Below are 24058 nucleotides of genomic sequence, written 5' to 3' on the forward strand. Positions count from 1 at the left end.
CTCAATAGCTAGCATGACATGGAATTGAGCTCCTTATTCCTCCTATTCTCCATCAATTGCGCCCACTTTATGAAATGCTTCACACACACACACAAAAAACTCACGAATGCTCGTTATTGCAATGGTTGGCGTTCAATAATACCCCCCCCCCCCACACACACACTCAATAACGCTCATGGTATGTTATGGTGGGCGCTATTGATAGAAATTTGCTAAGGTGAAGGACAGTTACGCCCTTAGTCTTAATATATATATATTTTTATTTGAAAAAGGAATGTACATCTTTTGTAGCACAAATCACAAGTTAAGGACTTGTCGAACACGCACAGTTGACCAACCAAGCCATCTTTTTCCCCAAGTAAACCAAACCACCTTCTTCAACAATCCAAGCTCTTTAATTCTTCTATAAAATCACGAACACAATTCTGCATCTAAAACCATCAGCTCTCACTATCATCGTACCAATGAAGCGAGAGGGTCGTCAACACGGTGTAGTTCGAAGCTACCCAATCCTCCCCACTCCCTTGTCTCGTCAACGCCGATACATTAAAACGGTGGATTCAGCCTCAGTCGCCGGTTTATTCACCAAAGTTTCAAGCAAGCCCACAAATCAGTCCAAATTCACCGGAAAATGCGGTACAGCCAGATGCCTAGGTTGTCATGTCCATCCTGTGTGTAAGTCCAAAGACAAGGCCAAAGGAACCATGAAGCTGAGATCAATTGGATCCGATCATCGTAAACTGATCGGTTGTCCTGCCGGTACTTCGGCCATCGATGCTTTAGCTTACTTAGCCAGGCATGAAAGTTATGATGATCATGATTACAATGATGATGATGATAGTTATAAGGAATTGATTGGGGTTGAAGATGAAGATGAGTGGGTGAGTTATTTTGAGTGTTGGGGGGATGGAGAAGGCTATGCAGATGAGCATGGAGTTAGAGATATTATGATCGATTAAATTCATAATAACCGTTCAAAACTAATTGTTCGCTTACTAATGTATTTGTATTTTATGCAATAATCGTGATCTGATTAGGTTACGTTTAATTCAGTTTATGCCCCAAATCAACTGCAAATATCGACAAACGAAGATGTTACTAAATCATGTGTTATTGGCTAACATCTCATGACACATGGGATGTTTTTATTCGCCCAAAAAATAATTCCACACATACGCACCCCATATCTTTGGCTACGCTCACGCCTGAGCCCTTCTCGTCCCACTCACGCCTATTTTGGGTGAGTTAGCATTGGGCGTTAAATGATAACATATGTCATATAGTCTTATTAGAAACAACAATATTCACCAACAAATAATGAGCTCGGGGAGGGAGCCATGGATGATTTTTCTTAAACATATCATTTTTGAAGTCTGTGACAACTTGGGGTATTTTTCTGAACGTATTTGACCAAAGCGTATTTCGTAACTAGACCTTGTGACATCTCCATCTTAGAAGTTGTGCCATGTAAAGACTTAGGTCGTCGTCGTCTTCTTTTTTTCATCTTCTAAAGATGGGATTATTGGAGCTTGCGCCATCTACTTTTTTGAAGAATTTTAGATTTAAAGTATCAGATGTCACTACTTTCAGTGGCGGCGAAGCTTGAAATTTTTTACGGGGGGGTCGAAAACGTATATACCAAAAAATTTCTATAGAACCGGGGGGTCGGAAACATATATACCCAAAAATTTCTATACGAAAACTAAATATATAACACCACTGGCCGAAAAGTTCGGGGGGTCGGACGCCCCTCCCGGCCCCTTCAAAGCATCGCCCTGACTACTTTGGCTTGTGACATCTATATCTTAGAGAATTTCAGTCATAGTCTCTGATGTCGCTATTTTGCCTTGCGCGCACAACTACTTAAAGAATTTAAGTCATAAAGTCTCAAACGTTACTACTTTGCCTTTTGGCATCTTTAAATTTCAGTTATTGTCACATAAAGTCTCATATGAACACGATTAATTATGATGTTAGTTATATCCTATTTATTGTAGCATATGGTTTGACAATTCAATAGAGTGAAGAATAAGTAGGGGCCAAACAAGAAATCGGGCCAATCTCTTAAATTCAACAAGAACTCAAATCACAAACCACTTTTTTAAATAATTCATATAGGTTGGACCTGGTTTCAAGCAAAACCGACTAGTACTTGTAATGCAATTTAGTCGAATAATTATAACCGATTACCTTGTCGGTTTCTGGTTAAACTGGCTTAACTAATCTCCTGGTCGTGAAAGTAGTACAATTAAAGAGTGGATATCACCCTCATTCTTGTGTCCAAAACTTGGGATGAGATACCAACACACAGGGGGTCTTTGTTTTTTTGTGAAAATCTCTTCTTGACCTCTTATTTATGTCTCCTCCACGCAAACCACGTGCAGACGTTTGAGTCTGCAGTGTGTTTGTTTTCTCGAAGTGATTTCATTAGAAAATGTACGCCCGTCCTCTTTTTCATGCAGACATGGGATAGCCACTTCTTACCCTTTCTCTAATCTCAAAACACACGAGACCTCTCAAAATGACAAAACCCCAAAACCACCTTCTCCTCAAACCCAATCCTCCTCCCAGCCGCCACCTACAGCTCCGGCCACCCCTTCCCCGCAGTGGATCTTCCTCAGCCGTCGACTACCTCAGCCGCCTCTCCCCAGCCGACGTCATTTTCCTCAGCCGCTTTCCCCGTCGTCGATGCCCAATCGGGACGTAGGTATATTTGTTTTACGAGAAGGTTATTTGGTGGCGGCGGCGACAATAGGATTTCAGTGGGGTGAGTGTTTACCGGACTCACGACGGTGGCGATGGTGAGAGACAGTAAATGGTTGATTTTCATCCATGTCTTAACCGCAATCAAGTCTCAGCAACAATTAAAGTCATAAGTTGTTTTTTATTTCGACATCCTCTTCAAATTCATCTATAGAATGAAGTCTTATCCTTAGTTTTGGTAAATGAATATTCTTTTCATTTTCATAATTGATTTCAAATTTTATCATTCATTTTTTAGTGAGATTTCAAATTTAATCATTCATTTATTGGCGAGGTTTTTTTTTGGTGGGTTCTGAAAAACGTTATCAGCAAACATTTGCTAAAGCTTTGGCTCATTATTTTAAAGCCAAAATGCTATTACTGAATGTTATAGATTTTTCACTTAAGATGATTTCTAATGAAAAGTTTATCCAATTAGGGTTAAGACCCGTCCGCGTTGCGGCGCGGGTTCATCGTAAACATTGAATGGATAAGTCCAAACGTTATATGATTCATTAACCATATGAAAACACACATTTCGACGTATCCAGTTGAACTCAGTGTAACCTCTACAAGCATGTGATTGGATCAAACGTAAAGTAAATGGAATTCATATCGAACAATCATAACGTATTATATGTGATCCAACTTATACAAAGAAAACGTAACGGGTATGAAAGAAAATATGCACATGTAATCGAAAGGGATTAATTAGAGCTTTCGAAAAAAGGGGAGAAAAAGAAACCATAATTTGACTCCAGTCGGTTTGAAACAGATTTTATGAAATTTTGTACATAAAATAAACACGAAAACATATTATATTTGACCTGAATCATTTTCTAAAAAAGTTTACATCGAAATGTAGAACAACTTGAATTTATACGAAAATGTACATAGAAATATGCACGTAAAAATGGTTTCTTGAAACGAAAACATATTATATTTGACCTGACTCGTCTATAAAAAAAGTTTACATCGGAATGTAGAAGAAATCATATTTACACATGCCCGTACATAAAATATACACGTAAAAAATAGTTTTTAAGTAAAGGAAGTATAGGGGTAAACCGAAACAAAAAATTAGTAAAAAATTTAATAGGTTAAAAACGTTCGTAAAACCGTGCCAAATAGCACCAATGCCACAACCACATCGACTCTCAACATCGTAAAAATAAAATAGATAAAATGGTAAAAATTACACTGAACGAAAAGCAGTCTAAAATCGTTGAACCACACACACCTGTTACAGTGTCTTAATACGAAGAAATTAACCAGAAACGTAAAACGTAGAAAATAATAACTTAGTCGATCTACCACCCGCCCGTTGCGGCAAACTTTTCAAAGGGGAAAAATGGACGCATTGCAATGGGTCTGTCAAATATGAAAAAATAGAGCAAAAACGTTGAACTTCACATGCACGCTACGACATGTTAACTCGCAAAATTTAGAACGAACCGTAAAACGAAAAAGTTGCGAAAGATAAAAAGTATGGGGTACGAAAGTTGTAAATAATAAAGTGTTGTGTTAAATTGTAGAAGATGGAAAACTTTGGGTTAAAAGTAAAAAAAAATGAAAAGGGGTTAAAATGTAAAAAGTCACATGTTTGGGTTAAAAGTGAAAAACCAAGTTTTTTTTTTTTTTTGAAACATCCCCTAAGCAAAAGGTACAAGTCAAAAATGCACATATGAGTTGCTTATTAATATATGGAATATGTACTTCAACTCGATCAAATGTTGTTTTTAAATTGTTGAATTAAGGTGTTCATTGTTCTTAAATGATTATGATTATTGCTTGATGTTCATTACAAGATTATAACAAGATCATAACAAGATCTCAACCGCTTCACCTTCAAATCGAACAGATTTGGTTAATCCCATTCTAATCCAAAAGCCCAATTAAACATATATTTTCGCCATTATTTGAATGTTCAAGACTTCAAGCTCCGCCATTACTTACATCCCTAGTTCATAACTAAAAGAAAATTACTGTGTTCAGAGACTCACATCCTTGAAATGCTTAAAATGTTATCTTCAATTAAATCCCAACTTTTAAGCACTATACGATCAGAATAATAATTACACACAGTATACGATCAAAATAATAACAAAAACAATAATAAAGTGTTAAATTATTCTACAAGGCTCCTAAAAATAAAAAGTGTACAAAAACATAACGGATCACATAAGATGACACAACGTCGAGCCAAATATAACATAATGCCGAAAAATATAACACAAAGTCGAGGAAAAAGCCACAATGAGTTGCAAAAAAGACACAATGACACAAATATAGAAAATACACAATGATAAATAAAACACACAATGATAATAAACAAAATTTCTAAAATCTATAACATGTAAATCTAAAACTAAAAACCTAAATTCTCACATTTAGATAATTTTTTTTTATTTTTTTAAGAGCATTTGTATTTCATCCTAAACCCAATAAGATAAGATAAGATGGTGTTCGTTTCTAGAAGGCAAATGGTTTACAGAAGATTCTACATCCGTCTAGACGAAGGGCCCTGCAAAAATATGAAACCGCATCCAGAATGTTGTAGAACATGCTCTTCCTTCCAATAAATAAACATCAAAAACCTCCCAAAATTCATTCAAACATCAAAAATTTACAAACCAAATTCTCATAAGGCTTAAACATTATCCATGATGAACGGTCCATTTTTCAGAAACTACTCCAAACAACAACCATCGCGATCCATTCCGGTTCAACAAAGATCATCTCCAAAAGTCATTTCTGTGCCGGTCCACTTCGTCTCATCCGATCAACCACCAACCACAATATCGATGTTAAAGGATTCAGCAGCACTTAAAATCCAAAAAGTATTCAGAGGCTTTGTGATCAGGAAGACTGTGAAGAAGATCGCTTCTATCAGAAATGAGGTTTACGATATTGAACGAAGAATTGACGATACGGAAGTTGTTAGTTTAATTCGTAGGGATGCGAAGGAGAGGCTGAGGGTGAATGAAACCCTAATGTCTTTGCTTTTCAAATTGGATTCCATTCGCGGTGTTGATTGCGGGATTAGGGATTTGAGGAAAGCTGTAACGAAGAAAGCAATTGCATTACAGGAGAAGGTGGATTCCATTGGCCATCAAACCCTAGATTCACATTCACCTGATGAAATTGTTACTCCTCCTGACAATGTTGGTACAAGTACAAGTACATTAGATCAAGTCACAGAAGCTTCTAATTCTGTTGATGAGATAGTTGATAATAATGTCAATTCGGAAGACGATGAAGATGGCAGTGTGGTTAAGAATTTCAGTTCTGTAGAGGCTGCAGATGTAATTCGTGAGGAAAAAGATAATTGCGTAAATGATGACAAGGGAAACAGAGAAATTCTAGAGAATCTGATGGATGATAACGAGAATATAAAGAGACTGATGGCTTGAAGAAGTTAATCTTGAATTAGGAGATAAAGATAAAGACGGGCTATAGATAATTATACTGAATTGTTTATTGAGTCTTTATATGGATAATTGTTAGGTTTATTAGATAGGTTTATCTAGTTTGTAGGCTTTGAATTATGGTAGGTTTAGGATGTCATGCAAGTAAATTAATTCTAGTATGGGTAGGATAGGATGTTTTGTTTATTTTATTAATAGAGTTTGAGTCGGGTTAGGACTAGAATAAGTTTAGTATAAATAGATGGTTAGGGTCATTGTAATTAGTGTGCTTTCATTGATAAATTAATAAAAGAGTCGAACAAGTTTGTTCATATTGCGTGTTTGTTTATTCGATCAAGGGCCTGATTTCCAACAATTGGTATCAGAGTAAGTTAGTTCCTAAAGCAAGTAGCAAAGTTATTTTTTCGCAAGTGATAGCAAGCAAGGTTGAGAAAAAAAAGTTTCAAAACGTTTGCAAGTTTGAACCTTTATGGTTTATGTAGAAAGGAAATCCAATTTGGATTAAGCACGCAAGAAAGATAGAAGAGGCGCCACAAGAAAGTGAAAAAAGAGGCAGGCGTCGCTTCGGGAGAAAGTAAGATGGCCTCATAAGAAAGAAGAAAGAAAGAAAGATGGTGTTGCAAGAAAGTAAGAAAGTAGCAAGCCACAAGAAAGAAAGAACGGAAGTCGATCAGAAAGAAGAAAGATAATCGATAACCGAAAGAAAGAAAGAAGCGAACTTGTGTGGTTCGTAAAGAAGAACGAGAAAGACCGAACCGCATGGTTCGAATAGCAAGTTAGAAAGAAAGTTGATTCGAAGCAAGCAAGCAAGAACGAATTAGCAAGTAGCAAGAAGCGAGGTCAAGGGATTGGAGTAGTCGATAACGATGCGGATATGAAGTGAGTCCAATTCAAGATTAAGGGGGAGAATGAAGAAGTTAATCTTGAATTAGGAGATAAAGATAAAGACGGGCTATAGATAATTATACTGAATTGTTTATTGAGTCTTTATATGGATAATTGTTAGGTTTATTAGATAGGTTTATCTAGTTTGTAGGCTTTGAATTATGGTAGGTTTAGGATGTCATGCAAGTAAATTAATTCTAGTATGGGTAGGATAGGATGTTTTGTTTATTTTATTAATAGAGTTTGAGTCGGGTTAGGACTAGAATAAGTTTAGTATAAATAGATGGTTAGGGTCATTGTAATTAGTGTGCTTTCATTGATAAATTAATAAAAGAGTCGAACAAGTTTGTTCATATTGCGTGTTTGTTTATTCGATCAAGGGCCTGATTTCCAACATGGCTCAGATATCTGAGAGGAATGAGATGCAGACGCGGATGATTAACGCGTTAAGTCGAAGAGTGGAACAGCTGGAGAAGGCTGAGAAACAAAGAAAGAAGAAGAAAACACATGCTTCTCTAAGGAGAAAGAGAGATATAGATAGTTTGTGTATTTGAGTTGTATGTTAGTTGAGAAGAGTGTTTTTGAACAATATTTTGATTCGGATATCTGATCTTGTTTGTATATGAATTTAATTTAATTGGTTTCTTGTCTGATTCCACATTTGTTTGTGAAAATTGGATTAAGTTTTGTTCAAGCGGGTTGAAAGCAATAACTACAAAGTAAGTTTGTGACGAGAAACTAAATTATTTTATAATATATGAATTATTGAAAAACGAATGTATTTGAAGCACAACAAATTACAAGCTAAGCCTTGTGGAACACGCACAGTTGACCAACCAAACCATCTTCTTCCCCAAGTAAACCACCTTCAACAATCCTACATCTTCATCCTTGTCTATAGTTCTTCTATAAATCACGAACAAAATTCTGCAAGTAAAAGCATCAGCTCTCACGACCATCGTAGCAATGAAGAGAGAGGGTCGTCAACACGGTGTTGTTCGGAGCTACCCAATCCTGCCTACTCCCTTTTCTCGTCAAAGGCGATATGTAAAAACGGTGGATTCAACCTCCGTCGCAGGTGTATTCACCAAAGTTTCAAGGAAGCCTACAAATCAGTCTAAATTCACCGGAAAATGTGGTAATGCCCGATGCCTTGGTTGTCATATCCATCCGGTTTGTAAGTCCAGAGACAAGGCCAAAGGAACCATGAAGCTGAGATCAATTGGATCTGATCATCGTGAACTAATCGGTTGTACTGCTGGTACTTTGGCCATCGATGCCACAACTTACTTGGCCAGCCATGAAAACTATGATGACGGTACAATCGAATATTATGATTGCAGTGATGATGATACTAAGGAACAGATTGGGGTTGAAGATAATGCAGATGATGGGTGGTTTTTGGTTGGTCATTTCCAGTGATTTCATCAAATTGGATAATAATAATAATATTATGTTCTTCCTTGGGTAAAGGTTTTGCTTGTTTCTAACTTGTACAGTAAAGGAGTCATAAAGTGTTCAAAAATAACCCTTTGCTTTCTAATTCTAATGTATGTGTATTTGATGCAATAATGGTTGTCTATCTAGTTTAGTTGACTTTAGTTTTGTATATGTCAGTTATATATTGGTTTTATTTAGTGCTAATCGAATTAACCAATTAGCTTAACACAATCAGGAAGAAAAAAAAAAAACCCACAGAAGATATTATTGAAAGAAAAAACCAATGAGCTTTGAGAGGGATATTAAGGAAAATATTATTGTAAATAACAGTAACGTAAATTAGTTGTTACCATTTTAAATTCTTGTATATTTGGATAGGATTTAGGTAACTGTTGACCACCGAAACATAAGCCATGATAGTCTCTGCACATTGATCTAGGTTGATTGTAATTGGCTTATATAAGCCTTTGTATTGTTATTTGTTTTTTTTGAACGGCCAACGAATCCTCCAAATGGGTTACTGGCGAAATTCACCACATCGGGATACACTCGCCTTCCGAACCGGGGAAAACCCTCATCTAGGGCCGAAGCCCGTGAACACTCGCCCGAAGGCACGACAGTGCGGTGAGGTAAAACCCGCTCAGTTCAAGGATCGAACTAGCGATCGCCGCCTACTCGCCTAGTCTCCCATCATCACCAGGTGCCGCAGAAACTAAATGCTAGGGGCAGGAATTGAACTTGGGTCACTTGGAACACAAGGTCTCTCCCTTACCACTCCACCACTAGCTCATTGGCCTTTGTATTGTTATTTGTGAATCAAGCTTTTTCATCCAGTAATCAATCTATTATATGGTATCGAGCTTCCATCTCAAACGAGAATTGATCCTACTGTAATTTTTTTTCTAATCAAACACCCTCTACAGTCACCTGCTATGGCACCAATCACAATTGTTCAACTCACGGCTTCTACCCACTTTAACATCACTCTTACTTCTGATAATTTTCCGGTGTGGCGCAAGCACGTTTACTCGACTTTGATTGGTCTAGATCTGCTACACTTCATCACCGGAACCAAGCCAACTCCGTCAGAATTCCTAGACACCGAAGCCACCAAACCAAACCCGGACCACTACCCATGGTTCAGACAAGATCAAATCATCCTGGCGGCGCTTCTAGGCAGTTGTTCATCCACCATTCAACCGATGATTGCGTCGGCCGACACCGCCCGAGAAGCGTGGGAACGATTGGTTACTAGTTATGCCAACCCATCTCGGTCTCGCGTCATATCGCTAAAATCCAAACTCGCATCGAATCCTAAAGGCACTCGCACCGTCACGGAATACTTACGTGACATGAAGGCAATCGCTGATGAACTTGCACTCGTTCAAAACCCGGTGAAAGACGAGGACCTCATGGTTCATATCCTCTGCCAACTGGGTGATGACTTCAAAAATGTGGCACAATCACTTAGACTCCTTGATACAAAACTCACTTTTCCTGCACTCTTTGAGAAACTGGTGGATTTTGAACGTGAACTTCAACAGAACACGATTTCACCACCCCTCATGGCTACAGCTAACTTTACACAAAAACACTCAAGGTCTAATTCAAGACCCACAAACGACCGGCGCACCATGCAAAGCAACATCAACAGACCATCCCGCAATCAATGGTCTAATGGCTCCAACTTCAATAACGGTAACCGTGATTCTCGTACCAATATCTACTGTCAATACTGTAATTTTGCAGGGCATGAAGCAAAAGAGTGTCGAAAACTTGCCCGATTTCTCCGTGAAAATCATGTTACCACAGGCCCTTCTATGACCCAAAGTAAGGCGTCACCAATTGCTAATGCCACAACATCCTCCTATATGTTTGATACGGGAGCCTCCAATCATGTTGATCCAGATCGTGCATCCTTTCATTCCGTATCCGAGTATGGCGGACCGGATGAAATTGTTCTTGGCAATGGTAATACTCTTTCTATAACTCATATTGGTCAAACACATCTTCATACGTCCAATGGCTCTCTTGCCTTAAAAGATGTTTTATGTGTTCCTCAATTCAAAAATAAACTCATTTCCGTTGCAAAATTATGTAAGACTAACCAAGTTTCTGTGGAATTTTTTCCCACTCATTTCTTTGTCAAGGATCTTCGAACGGGGGCACGACTCATGCGGGGCGAGAATTTCCTTGATGTTTACTATGCCAACCTTCCATCTCAACCTCAAATAAATGCGGTATCCACCACATCGCCTCTTGATTGGCATCACAAACTCGGGCATCCTTCCATTCGGATTCTCAAGAAAATAGCCAAGTGTTTAGGCTTACATTTTAATCTACTCAATTTTCACTGTAATTCGTGTTCCATCAATAAAAGTCACAAAGATTCTTTTGGCACGAACTCATTTACTACTACAAAACCCTTACAATTGATATATTCAGATGTTTGGGGACCAGTACAAAAATCGATTGATGGCTTCACTTATTATGTGATTTTTATAGATTTTCACACAAAATATATTTGGTTATATCCAATGAAAAACAAATCTGATGTCTCCACTTTATTTCCACAATTCAAATTGCTAGTCGAAAAATTTTTTCAAACACCTTTAATTTCTCTCTTCACCGACAATGGTGGAGAGTATATTGGACTTACCGCATATCTTCAAGCTCACGGTATTTCTCATTTCACCACCCCACCGCACACCCCGGAACAAAATGGGGTCGCCGAAAGGCGTCATCGGCACATTGTGGAAACCGGTTTATCACTCCTTCACTATGCTCACCTTCCTCTCTCCTTTTGGACACATGCTTTTCAAACTGCCGTTTATCTCATAAATCGTCTGCCCACTCCAATCCTTAATCTTAAATGTCCATATTCCGTTCTCTACAAGCAAGAACTTACCTACACCAAACTCAAAACCTTTGGATGCCTATGTTATCCGTGGCTTCGCCCGTATGCAAAATTCAAACTTCACCCTCGCTCTGAAAAATGCGTGTTTTTAGGCTACTCTTCATCCAAATCGGCCTACAAATGCTATGACTACATAAACCGGCGACTATACTACTCTCGACACGTGGAATTCATTGAGACTACATTTCCATTTAAATCTCAACAACATTCCTCAACCATTCCTACTGTTGACCAGTTTTTTGGTAACCCACTAACCCAACTTGCTCCCAAGGCACAACAACCCACTTGCTCTCCTTCCCCTCCTTCTACTCACCCGACCGAGTCCATCCAAAACCCACCAAGCCCACTTGACCAGCCCATACCAACTCAACCTTCTTCTCCGGTTTCCCCGTACACTCTACCACATCCTCCCCTGACAACATCTCTGATACCCGCACTTCAACTCCAAACAATACTGAATCCCACACTTCCGCTCACTCTTCAAACGACACTAACCCTCACACAACTTCCTTCACCACCGCACCTTCATCGCCATCCCTCCCTACACCTTCGACCGCCTCTTCTCCTCCGCCACCTCCACCTCCACGCACACGTAAACCAAATTCAAAGTATTACAACTCTAAATTTATTAATCACACTACCCTCCATCCAATCTCTTCAACGCTTGAACCAACCACTCACAACCAAGCCTTAAAAGATCCCGAGTGGCGCAAGGCGATGGATAATGAGTTTAATGCTCTTCTAAAAAACGCCACATGGGAACTTGTCCCTCCTTCGCAACACAAACCTATCGGTTGTAAGTGGGTATTTCGTATTAAACGGCGCCCTGACGGGTCTATTGAGAAATACAAGGCACGTCTAGTTGCTAAGGGTTTCCTTCAAGAATATGGGAAGGATTACTTTGAAACGTTTAGTCCAGTCACTAAACCCGTCACTATCCGTACAGTTCTTTCCATTGCCTTATCTCAAAACTGGCCCATACGACAACTAGATGTCAACAATGCCTTCTTGCATGGCACTTTGCATGAGGATGTTTACATGTCTCAACCACCGGGTTATGTCAATCCGGACCTTCCCAATCACCTTTGTCATCTTCGAAAATCTCTCTACGGACTCAAGCAAGCACCACGTGCTTGGTACATGGAGCTTGCCACATTTCTTCTTGAGCTCGGTTTTCGCAAATCCTTGGCCGACCCGTCTTTGTTCATCTATAACCGCGAAGGCGTTATCTCATATTTCTTGGTATATGTTGATGATATTGTCTTGACCGGAAACAACAATTTATTTATTCAACATATTATTCGTGCGTTATCCGAAAAATTTTCCATTAAAGACCTTGGCATGCTACACCACTTTCTTGGTATAGAAGTTATCAACACACCCACTGGTTTATTCCTATCTCAACATGCTCATGTGCAAAATTTACTGTCCAAATTTAAAATGGATGGAGCTAAACCCGTTGCCACACCACTTAGCTCCACTGAGTCACTCTCTCTTGTTGATGGTTCGCCTACCATTGACCCCACTCCGTATCGTCAACTGGTGGGCTCCCTCCAATATCTTGCCTTTACTCGACCCGATGTTTCTTACGCGGTCAACAAGCTCTCTCAATATATGCATGCACCTACTCAACTTCATTGGCAAGCCTTAAAGCGGGTTCTTCGATACTTGAAAGGCACCATTCATCACGGTTTATTTCTTAACCGCGGCTCTCCCATCGACCTTACCGCATTTACTGATTCTGATTGGGGTGGAATTGCCGACGGGGGGCGTTCTACCACAGCATATATCATCTACCTCGGTTCCAACATCATCTCGTGGCGCTCGTCACGTCAAAAATCAGTCTCCCGTTCCTCAACTGAGGCGGAGTACAAGGCATTAGCAAACGGTGCAGCTGAACTTTCTTGGGTCCAAAACCTACTATTCGAGCTAGGTCTGTCGGCAACTAAACCTCCTACATTATTTTGTGACAATGCTGGTGCTACTTATCTGTGTGCCAACCCGGTCTATCACTCGCGTATGAAACACGTGGCACTCGATTATCACTTTGTTCGGGAAAAGGTAACTAATGGTTCATTACGGGTTCTGCACATTCATTCTGCTGATCAGCTCGCCGATGTCCTTACAAAACCTCTAGGCCGCGGACCGTTTCACCGTCTAAGATCCAAGATTGGAGTATCCGATGGATCCTCCATCTTGCGGGGGCATATTAAGGAAAATATTATTGTAAATAACAGTAACGTAAATTAGTTGTTACCATTTTAAATTCTTGTATATTTGGATAGGATTTAGGTAACTGTTGACCACCGAAACATAAGCCATGATAGTCTCTGCACATTGATCTAGGTTGATTGTAATTGGCTTATATAAGCCTTTGTATTGTTATTTGTGAATCAAGCTTTTTCATCCAGTAATCAATCTATTATAAGGGAGCCATGGATAGATACGATAAAAGTCCAGGGGCGGACCCATGTTGATGGGTGGGTGGGCGGACGCACCCTTTGAAAAAAGAAATTAGTGTGTTTTTTAGGCAAAAAAAACCCGATCGCATCCCTTGAAAATATGGTTGAACCCCTCATCCGCACCCCCAGAAAATAATTCTTGCGTCCGCCATAAAACATGTGCTGTTGGATCTGTCTCCTCATCAACACTCATTATTGGGTCCGGGATGCGTGTTCTGGATCATGAGTATTAGCGGCGACCGGTGGGATGTCGCCGCTAATGAGGAAATTTCCTGCAGTGTCCAATAATCAAACACCACTTTTAAGTGCGGATGTGAGATTCAAAGAGGAGAGCTGTGCTCAAGTTTGAGAGTTCAAGATCACTTTGAATCACTCACAAAGAAAATATGACTTTTATTAAAAAAAATTTCAAAAGAAAAAAAAAACGAATTTCATTCAAATTCTCAAAAAAAAATAAATGTCTATGGCTTATAAGAGTTTACAACTTTTTAAAAAGTTTAACATAACAAGATTTAAGAAAAGTGAAAAAGAAAAAAAAACAAAGATAAAAATTGAAAGGAAACACTACCATGTGTCTCACAAACTACTACGAGTGTAAATTGTGTAATCAACTAGGAGTCTCCCTTTTACCCATCCGATTAAAAAAAGTTCTTTTTATTTGGAGTTTACTATGTTGTGACTTTAAACTTGTAAAACTTAATAACAATTCAAAGCAACTAGTTTAATACCCGTCCGGTGGACGGGTACTTTAATGTTATAATGACCCAAGTATTTTTTTGCATTCTAAAAACGCCAACTTTAAACTGTTAACTAAAAATGATAAGTTGACTCATTTACCTAAAATGATAACCTTCACCCTCTTACTAAAAATGGTAACATCGACTCTTGGCTTGTTTTCAAAGTAATGGACAAAGACAAGTTTTTTTACAAAAAAAAAAATCTAAAAAAAAAAACGCTCCTCTCAAGAGATGTATAGAGGTGTATAGTGGCTACATGGTATGATCAGTGACCCTTTCGTGATGGTCAACTCATCATCTTCACTCCTCTGAACATGATTACCACGTTAAACCCTATAACTTTGAGCTGGAGCTTGCTACATTTATCATTCTTTTCATCATCAAACAATCAACCACAAAGTTCCTTTTTAATTTAGAAGAGTCCTTTTATATGATATTGGCAAACAATTCATTAGTGAAGCTTCAAACAAAACTAATAATTAAAAAAAACCTTGTTGTAGTAAAGGGCGTACCCGGTGCTCGACAAAACGAATAATTAGAAAAACCTTGTTGTAGTAAAGGGCGTACCCGGTGCTAGACTTAACTTCCGCAATTGCATAGGGTCCAGGGAGTGTGGCCGGATCGCTTCACGATATGATGTGTGCAACCTTACCCTATACTTTGTGCAGGAGGTTGTTTCCCACGGCTTGAACCCATGACCTCGAGATCACAAAGCTTAAAATTATATAAGTAAGCTCAAGATATAGATGTTGGCATTAAACTAAACATACCTTTGGAGCTAAAGTAGTTGTCGTAGCCGAACCATAGAATAAATAGTTGTCGTACATGGCTGTTGCACCCTACCTATACAACCTTTTGGAGAATCTTATGAAATTGCTATTCTCAAAAACATCATAACAGTAGCTAATAGATCCTCATAGAAGACATTGACTCATCAACTTATACATTTTTCTTGTTTTGAATTTAGTCATTGGTCTTTCTTTAGCCATAGACTATGTATTCTTGTCCAGTCAGCAAGATCATAATGGCTAAATAGAAGATTGCCGTCCATGATCCATTACCATTCACTGGCAGCTTAAAAGGATGTTTTAATGTGCCATCCCCTTGCCTAACCATCCTCCATATACGGTTCAAGAAATCCAGTAAACTCTAAAATATATCATATAGTATATAATATAAAAATTTAGACTAGGAAATGGAAAGGATTCAGGAATACTGTTCGGCAAATAGCTGGCATGCTTTTAGAGTTTGTCATGTTTGCAATAGAGGTGCACAAATGGGCTAAAGCTCAAAAAAAAAACCCTGGACCCAAGCCAGGTCTAGTATGGAAGTCCTAAACATGTCGAATGTTAGACCATGGGGTGTGGGGGTCGCCCCTTCCCCGTCTTTGCTCGTCCCCCACGTCTCACACCGTCCCCTTGGGGCTCGTCACGTCGCCAACGGTGGAAGGAAGACGGAGGCGACGATGCTTTCTGATTGGCTGATGGCTGATGGTGGGGACCACATAGAGAGAGATAGTGAGAGCTTTTTTTTGTTTTAATTATTTATTATATATTAGTTTTTTATTAACTTTGGGTAGTCCCCACACCCTTGGATAGTCCCCTTTGGATGGTCCTTTATTGAACGTGACATGGCGCCTACGTGGCGGATAGTCTCCAAAGGGACTACCCAAACCACACCCAATGGTCTTAGCAAATTTGAGTCCGATCCCACCAGAGACAGGACAATCCCTGAAAGAGCTTATAACCCAAAAGCATGAATATGTACTATTCAGGTAATTACTAAATCCGTTCTCTGGCTTGAAGGTACCTAGTTCATATTTGTTGTCACAAAAGAAAAATACCAAAAGTCATAATAGTAGTGTGTGCCATGATGCTGATGCGTGTCGGTGTGTATATATTTTTAGATATATTTTTAAGCCCTTTTTACACTTTTAGCCAAGTTTTAAATTTATAAAACACGATATTTACTAACACTAAACACACATATGGGCAAGTGCACCCATCGTGGACGTAGTACAGTGTTGGTAAGATACCGAGGTCGTCCAAGGATACAAGAGCTTTTAATACCGGTTTATCCTCAACGTCTAATCAAATCAAAAAGTTAGAAAAATGTTTTAAACTAAGAAAAATAAAAACTAACTAAATGCTGAAAAATAAAATAAAAACAGATAGACAAGATGAATCACTTGGATCCGACACGTGTATTAGTATAACCTTTGATTATTTTCGCACTTTTGCACTTGTTTAAGAGATTATCTTAGTTATTGTAGTAGGCCCCTTTTTCGGAGGTGACGTTACCCTCAACCCAGTAGTTTGAGTCAGCAAGGATACAATCCTAAAGGGTTGGATTATTGAAAGATAATGAATTAAGTTATTAATGCAAATTATGGTAGGCCCCGCTTTTGGCGGTGACGTTACCCTCGGCTAAGTAGTCTGAGTCAGCAGGGATACAGTCCTAAATAGCCGGGTTATAGTATTAATAGTAGTTAGCTTATGAGGGGGTCAAAGAGTTTGGATCCCCGCCATCCAATACCTATGGGTATTGAAGGAGATCCTACTAAATTTGACCCAGGTCCCAAGCAGGACCTCTAAACGCTGAACAAGGGCAAGACCTTTACCAAACCGTTCCCTTAACCCCCGACCAGGTAGCCAACATACCTCCATATAGACCGTGGAGATATGAATGGTGAAAATCTTTTATTTTATATAGACAGTAAAATAATGCCAAGACACCACGGACAAACGATAAGGAAAGATCACCTTCAACATAAGTAACTAGTTATTAACGTCATTAATACAAAACCAAATAAAAAGTGCAAAAGATTAAAAATAAAAAGTATTATACTAAACACTTGTCTTCACCAAGTGATGTAAGAGACTTAGGCAAACATGGCCTTGATTGTCAAGAACTCTTACGATCAATCTTGGATCCCGAGACGACTCACACACTCTATGATGGACAATGGATGATGGTGGTGGATGATGGTGTTATGGTGGTGGTGGGTGGTGGATGAAGTGTGAGAGAGGTGGTGTGCCAAGGGATGAGAGAGAATGAAGCCAAGCTCCTCTATTTATAGGCTGAACAGAACGCTGGACACGGCCCCGTGTTCGCTGAACACGGCCCCGTGCCCGTCTGACATTCTCTCTCTTCATTAATTGTAATTGCGAATTACAATTAATGCGCCTGCTGTACTTTCAACACGCCCCCGTGTCCGCTGGGCACGGCCCCGTGGTGAGCAATGGAAGCTTCTACTGGTTTGTCTTTTCTGCTGCTTCCTGGGCACGCCCCCGTGTTCACTGGACACGGGGCGTGTTCAGGCTCTGTTTCTCTTCTCTTTGTCTTGGGAGGTGCCGTTGAGGGTCCGGGCAATTCACTTTTGTTCCTTTTCTTGTATTTATGGTAGATTTAGTAGTCTTTTTGCTTCTTTTGTGATTTTGAGCTCATTTCATCCTGAAAATACAAAAGGAAGACAAAAACACTCTTTTTCCAACATTAGTACTTAAAAAGGGTTAGTTTTATGCCTTAATTGATGTGTTTTATATGTTGCATTTTACACACATCAAATACCCCCACACTTGAACTTTTGCTTGTCCTCAAGCAAAACTCTTTTAATGTGGCTTACACTCCCAAATGGAATAGATAGAAGAGAAGTTTTTTAACTTGTCCTAGAGTGTCGGGAATCCAAGGTTTGTATAGGTTCTATTTTTATTTTATTTACAATCTTATTCGTCATGGTTTATTTTGAACTTTTCATAAGATAAATTACTAAATTTTGCATAGCATGCCTTATTAAAATTCCATTTATATACAAGTCCACATACCTCACGGGAGATCACTCAATCACTCGGCCGAAGGTGTATATTTAAGTGAATCGCTCGAGAGCTGCACGGATTTACATTTTCCATATGCTTGCCAAGCGATCAATCCTCCTCCTTTTTAACTTTTTACCTTTGTAAATATCAAGAGGTCTTTTGGGGTGAAGGCTTGGGTTTAAAGGTGGGTGGTTGGTTAGTGGTTAGTAAAAAGGGCGAAAATCGTAACAAGTGTCGGTTTTCGTAAAATACCTTATTTTTGGTGACATTTATTTTTGAAGTATTTCTCCAAACAAGCTTTTTGTAGCTTATGTTTGTTTTTGACTTCATCATATTTTTTTTTTTTTTTTTCGTCACGTAAAGGGTATGTTTATGAAAAACCGAGTATGTTACTAAAATAAAGGTGAAAAAATGAAAAAGGTTTTTTGGTGGGTAGAAAATTGTTTTGGGGGTAATGAAATGAAAGGTTTAGGCTCAAAGGGGTTTTCTAGGGGGATTTTGGGTAGGTAAAAAAAATTGAAAAATAATGGTTTTGAAAGAAAAATAGTTAGTCCTAATGCCTCCATCATTTACTTACTTGGGTTTAAGTTGGTAAGGACCGGGAATGTATCGTCGTGGCAAGTTCTAGATTTGTAAAGACCGAGCGGCTATTCACACAAGAAACGAAAAATGAGCATTTAATCTAAATATGTGTATTTTTATGCTCAATAAAGGCTCAAAACTCACTTTTTGTGGGAATGGGTTTCTAATGTGACCAAGCATATATAATCGAATTTTAGCTAGACTTGTTATACCGTTTCATAATTTTCTTATGTTAGTTCTTTTTATCACAACGCTATCGGTTGTAAGTTTGTAAAAATATAACCCTTTTATAACTTGTTATTCCCAACTTAAACTAAGACAAGTAAATAAATAAAAAAAAAATGAAAAAGTTTTTGAAAAAATTTGGGGTGTTTAGCGGTTCCAATAGAGTTTTGTGTAAGGCTTGTTTTAGGATTTTGCAAAATTCCAAGGTTTTAGCATCCCCCCACACTTAAATTACACATTGTCCTCAATGTGTCCAAAAATAGAGTTTTTGGTTGATTAGAATATGTAAAAGTGTGTTTAAAAACAAAGATTTGTGTTACTGGCACTCTGGACACGGCCCCGTGTTGACCGGGCACGGCCCCGTGGTCAAGTGCCAGTAACAAAAATTATAGAATTGAAACAGAAGCTTGGACACGGGGGCGTGTTCGCTGAACACGGCCCGTGTCCAGTTACCTGAACTGGGTGATTTCCTGCAGGGGGCTCAGCACGGGGCCGTGTTGGTTGGGCACGGCCCGTGTGGAGCCTTCTGTTATGGAGATTTTTGTCGGTTTGTTCTGTTCTTCTGCATGGTTTCATTTTTTCTCGTTCCCTTTTTCATCCATTACCACCATGAGTGTGTTTTATTCTGCAAAAAAGTAAAAGATTAAATTTAAACTAAGGATAGATCCGCGGAATGCCTCCGTGGTGCGCCACGTTTATAAGGGTCCTTGGCTAGACCCAATTCCCGGTCACACGTCATTTGATTGGGGTGCCTTGCCTCCCAAGTTACACCGTCGGAGAGCGGCATCCAAGCTTGAGTCGATAACCTTCATGTAGTGGACCGGGTCGTCATCCTCTATTCTTTTCCCAACTCCGAATTTTACCTCATCGTCCCCATACCTCAACGTTAGTGTCCCTTCATTCATGTCCACTACTGCTTGTGCGGTGGCAAGGAAAGGCCTCCCTAGAATAAGGGGGACCTCGTTGTCTTCCTCCATGTCGAGTATGACAAAGTCAACAGGATAAACAAACCTGCTTACCCTTACCAAGACATTCTCGATGACACCTTGCGGGAACTTGACCGATCGATCCGCGAGTTGTATGCTTATTTTTGTGGGGCTTGTGGTTCCCAAGCCAAGCCTTTTAAACATTGAAGAGGGCATGAGGTTAATGCTTGCCCCTAAGTCGGCCAAGGCATTGCGAACGGGAGATTCCCCTATTGAGCACGGAATCGTGAAGCTTCCGGGATCGATCTTCTTTTGGGGTAGTTTATTGAGTACGAGGGCAGAGCATTCTTCGCCTAAATTAACTAATTGCAAATTCTCAATTTTCTTTTTATGTGTAAGGAAGTCCCTCATAAATTTAGAGTATTTAGGCATTTGGGTTAGGACTTCGATAAAAGGAATATTGACATGCAATTGTTTTAGCAAACTTTCGAACTTTGCGAATTGCTCGTTGGTTTTTTGACGAATTAACCTACCGGGGTACGGAACTCGAGGAGCCTTGGTAGGCTCTGTTGATGGGGGAGGGTCCTTCTCCTGCAGATGTGTTGGCGTTGATTCTTCCGCGGTTGGAGGTACTTCTGCAGGCCCTACGGTCCGGTTTCGTAGCGTGATGAGGTGAACTTGCGCCTTCGGGTTGGTTTCGGTATTGCTGGGTAATGCGCCTTGTGGTCTTTCGGAAAAATTTTGAGCTAGTTGATTTATTTGTTTTTCTATGTTTTGAATGCTAGCCTGTTGATTCCTAAAGTTAGATTCTAATTGTAGGAATCTTTCCGAATTTTTCTTGTCAGTGTCAGAGACGAGGCGAGATATAGTATCTTCGAGCCTTTCTCTTCCACTTTGTTGTTGAGTGAAATTTTGTGACTCATTTCTTGATTGCTGAAAGTTTGTTCGTTGTGGTTGTTGGTTACTACTATTGCCGGGCTCCCTCCAACCAAGGTTTGGGTGGTTTCGCCATCCTTGGTTGAAGGTCCCCGTTGGAGGACCCGACGGCCTAGGTCTATTGTCAATGTAGTTTACCATTTCTTGTTGATCGTCCGTTTCTTTCATGCAACTCCAATTTTCATGTGACCCACCACACCCCTCACAAGCCATAACCGAGACTGTTTTTGTCATTTCTAGTTTTTTTATTTTTGAAGAAAGGGCCTCGATTTGGGCTTGTAGAGAGGTGCTTTCATCCACCTTATGGGCGCCCGGGGCGATAGTTTTATTTCCCCGGGGAGTGTGCCATTGAAAATTGGTTTGAGCAATTTCCTCAATTTGATTATATATTTCGTGTGGGCGTCGATTACCTAAAAGTCCCCCGGAGCTAGAATCAAGTGTCTGCCTAGTATGTGGCAACAACCCATTGTAGAAAGTGGATACTTGTTGCCATATTGCGAGGCCGTGATGGGGACACTTGCGTAATAGCTCCTTGAACCTTTCCCAAGTTTCATATAAGGATTCCCCGTCCTCTTGTGAGTATGTGTTAATTTCAGCCATTAATTTAGCAGTTTTAGAAGGAGGGAAATACTTATATAGAAATTTTTGGGCTAGTTCATCCCAGGTGTTTACCGATCCAGCTGGGAGGGTGTTGAGCCAAGCTTTCGCTCGGTCTTTTAGTGAGAATGGAAACATACGAAGGCGGATGGCGTCGTTTGATGCTCCATTGATCCGAAATGTATCACATATTTCTAAGAAATTAGTTATATGTAGATGGGGATCCTCGTCCGCGAGCCCGTGAAAGGTTGCGGAGTTTTGGAGCATTTGTATCAAGTGCGGTCGAAGTTCGAAGTTATTGGCTTCGACATTCGGGGCATTGATAGCGGCGCCGAGATTACCTACGGTGGGTCGTAAGTAATCCATGAGGGTGCGTTGGTCCGCCATTGGGGTTGGGTCACCCGAAACTTTCTCTTGGTTTTTGGCTTTTAACTTTTTTCTGAGATAGCGTTCGGGTTCTTCTAATGGTTCCTTTATGTCTTTATTGGAACTGGAGCTCATACACTATGCGAGGTTGGCGTCGGGTTCCAAGTCCTGCAATAAAAACAGAAAAGAATGTTGGTCAGAAGGTTCACCACGGCCCCGTGTCGAGCGAACACGGCCCCGTGGTCGGAGATACAGTGGTTGTTTTTCAGATCCCAGTTACTGGAAGTTGGACACGACCCCGTGTTGCACCGACACGGCCCCGTGGTCAGCCTCCTGTTAACTTGAAAAACAAAAACTGCCAGTGACGTTGCTGAGCACGGCCCGTGTCCGACCAGGCACGGCCCCGTGCTGAGCTCTGCAGAAGCTGAAAAATCTAAAAAAAAATCCTAAAAAATTAAAGAAAAATAAAAAGATGATTAGGCCGTTGATTCCTAACTTTCTTAAAATCCTTGTGTCCCCGGCAACGGCGCCAAAAACTTGATGCGTGTCGGTGTGTATATATTTTTAGATATATTTTTAAGCCCTTTTTACACTTTTAGCCAAGTTTTAAATTTATAAAACACGATATTTACTAACACTAAACACACATATGGGCAAGTGCACCCATCGTGGACGTAGTACAGTGTTGGTAAGATACCGAGGTCGTCCAAGGACACAAGAGCTTTTAATACCGGTTTATCCTCAACGTCTAATCAAATCAAAAAGTTAGAAAAATGTTTTAAACTAAGAAAAATAAAAACTAACTAAATGCTGAAAAATAAAATAAAATAAAAACAGATAGACAAGATGAATCACTTGGATCCGACACGTGTATTAGTATAACCTTTGATTATTTTCGCACTTTTGCACTTGTTTAAGAGATTATCTTAGTTATTGTAGTAGGCCCCTTTTTCGGAGGTGACGTTACCCTCAACCCAGTAGTTTGAGTCAGCAAGGATACAATCCTAAAGGGTTGGATTATTGAAAGATAATGAATTAAGTTATTAATGCAAATTATGGTAGGCCCCGCTTTTGGCGGTGACGTTACCCTCGGCTAAGTAGTCTGAGTCAGCAGGGATACAGTCCTAAATAGCCGGGTTATAGTATTAATAGTAGTTAGCTTATGAGGGGGTCAAAGAGTTTGGATCCCCGCCATCCAATACCTATGGGTATTGAAGGAGATCCTACTAAATTTGACCCAGGTCCCAAGCAGGACCTCTAAACGCTGAACAAGGGCAAGACCTTTACCAAACCGTTCCCTTAACCCCCGACCAGGTAGCCAACATACCTCCATATAGACCGTGGAGATATGAATGGTGAAAATCTTTTATTTTATATAGACAGTAAAATAATGCCAAGACACCACGGACAAACGATAAGGAAAGATCACCTTCAACATAAGTAACTAGTTATTAACGTCATTAATACAAAACCAAATAAAAAGTGCAAAAGATTAAAAATAAAAAGTATTATACTAAACACTTGTCTTCACCAAGTGATGTAAGAGACTTAGGCAAACATGGCCTTGATTGTCAAGAACTCTTACGATCAATCTTGGATCCCGAGACGACTCACACACTCTATGATGGACAATGGATGATGGTGGTGGATGATGGTGTTATGGTGGTGGTGGGTGGTGGATGAAGTGTGAGAGAGGTGGTGTGCCAAGGGATGAGAGAGAATGAAGCCAAGCTCCTCTATTTATAGGCTGAACAGAACGCTGGACACGGCCCCGTGTTCGCTGAACACGGCCCCGTGCCCGTCTGACATTCTCTCTCTTCATTAATTGTAATTGCGAATTACAATTAATGCGCCTGCTGTACTTTCAACACGCCCCCGTGTCCGCTGGGCACGGCCCCGTGGTGAGCAATGGAAGCTTCTACTGGTTTGTCTTTTCTGCTGCTTCCTGGGCACGCCCCCGTGTTCACTGGACACGGGGCGTGTTCAGGCTCTGTTTCTCT

The 24058-nt window shown here is 39.9% G+C and overlaps 3 protein-coding genes across 4 annotated transcripts; all 3 read left to right on the forward strand.

The window, feature by feature from the left end:
* The first annotated feature begins 365 nt into the window (after nt 1-365).
* Nucleotides 366-1070, forward strand: LOC110904114. Its single transcript, XM_022149939.2, has one exon. The coding sequence runs from the start codon at nt 465-467 to the stop codon at nt 957-959; it is 495 nt and encodes a 164-aa protein (XP_022005631.1). The 5' UTR covers nt 366-464; the 3' UTR covers nt 960-1070.
* A 4126-nt stretch (nt 1071-5196) lies between these two features.
* LOC110904115 (BAG family molecular chaperone regulator 6-like) lies at nt 5197-7635 on the forward strand. Of its 2 annotated transcripts, none has more exons than XM_022149940.2 (2): nt 5197-6146; nt 7451-7635. In XM_022149940.2, exons 1-2 carry the CDS (start codon nt 5406-5408, stop codon nt 7607-7609), a joined length of 900 nt encoding a protein of 299 aa, XP_022005632.1. In that variant the 5' UTR covers nt 5197-5405; the 3' UTR covers nt 7610-7635. The 2 variants fall into 2 exon arrangements, with proteins under 2 accessions (XP_022005632.1, XP_035839235.1); XM_035983342.1 differs by lacking the exon at nt 7451-7635 and adding an exon at nt 7106-7408 and having other exon boundaries at nt 5199-6178.
* Nucleotides 7636-7875: 240 nt separating this feature from the next.
* LOC110906017 lies at nt 7876-8664 on the forward strand. The gene has a single exon (XM_022151367.2). The coding sequence runs from the start codon at nt 8022-8024 to the stop codon at nt 8475-8477; it is 456 nt and encodes a 151-aa protein (XP_022007059.1). The 5' UTR covers nt 7876-8021; the 3' UTR covers nt 8478-8664.
* Nucleotides 8665-24058: the final 15394 nt, after the last annotated feature.

Source organism: Helianthus annuus, chromosome 14 (genome assembly GCF_002127325.2).
Source record: "Helianthus annuus cultivar XRQ/B chromosome 14, HanXRQr2.0-SUNRISE, whole genome shotgun sequence".
Taxonomy (NCBI): domain Eukaryota; kingdom Viridiplantae; phylum Streptophyta; class Magnoliopsida; order Asterales; family Asteraceae; genus Helianthus; species Helianthus annuus.

What these genes read in the sequence shown, in the direction of transcription:
- LOC110904115 (XM_022149940.2), top strand. Translation starts at nt 5,406, where the DNA reads ATGATGAACGGTCCATTTTTCAGAAACTACTCCAAACAACAACCATCG. An exon ending in ACGAGAATATAAAGAGACTG is followed by an intron (nt 6,147 to 7,450) that starts ATGGCTTGAAGA and finishes CTGATTTCCAAC; the next exon opens with ATGGCTCAGATATCTGAGAG.
- LOC110906017 (XM_022151367.2), top strand. Translation starts at nt 8,022, where the DNA reads ATGAAGAGAGAGGGTCGTCAACACGGTGTTGTTCGGAGCTACCCAATC.
- LOC110904114 (XM_022149939.2), top strand. Translation starts at nt 465, where the DNA reads ATGAAGCGAGAGGGTCGTCAACACGGTGTAGTTCGAAGCTACCCAATC.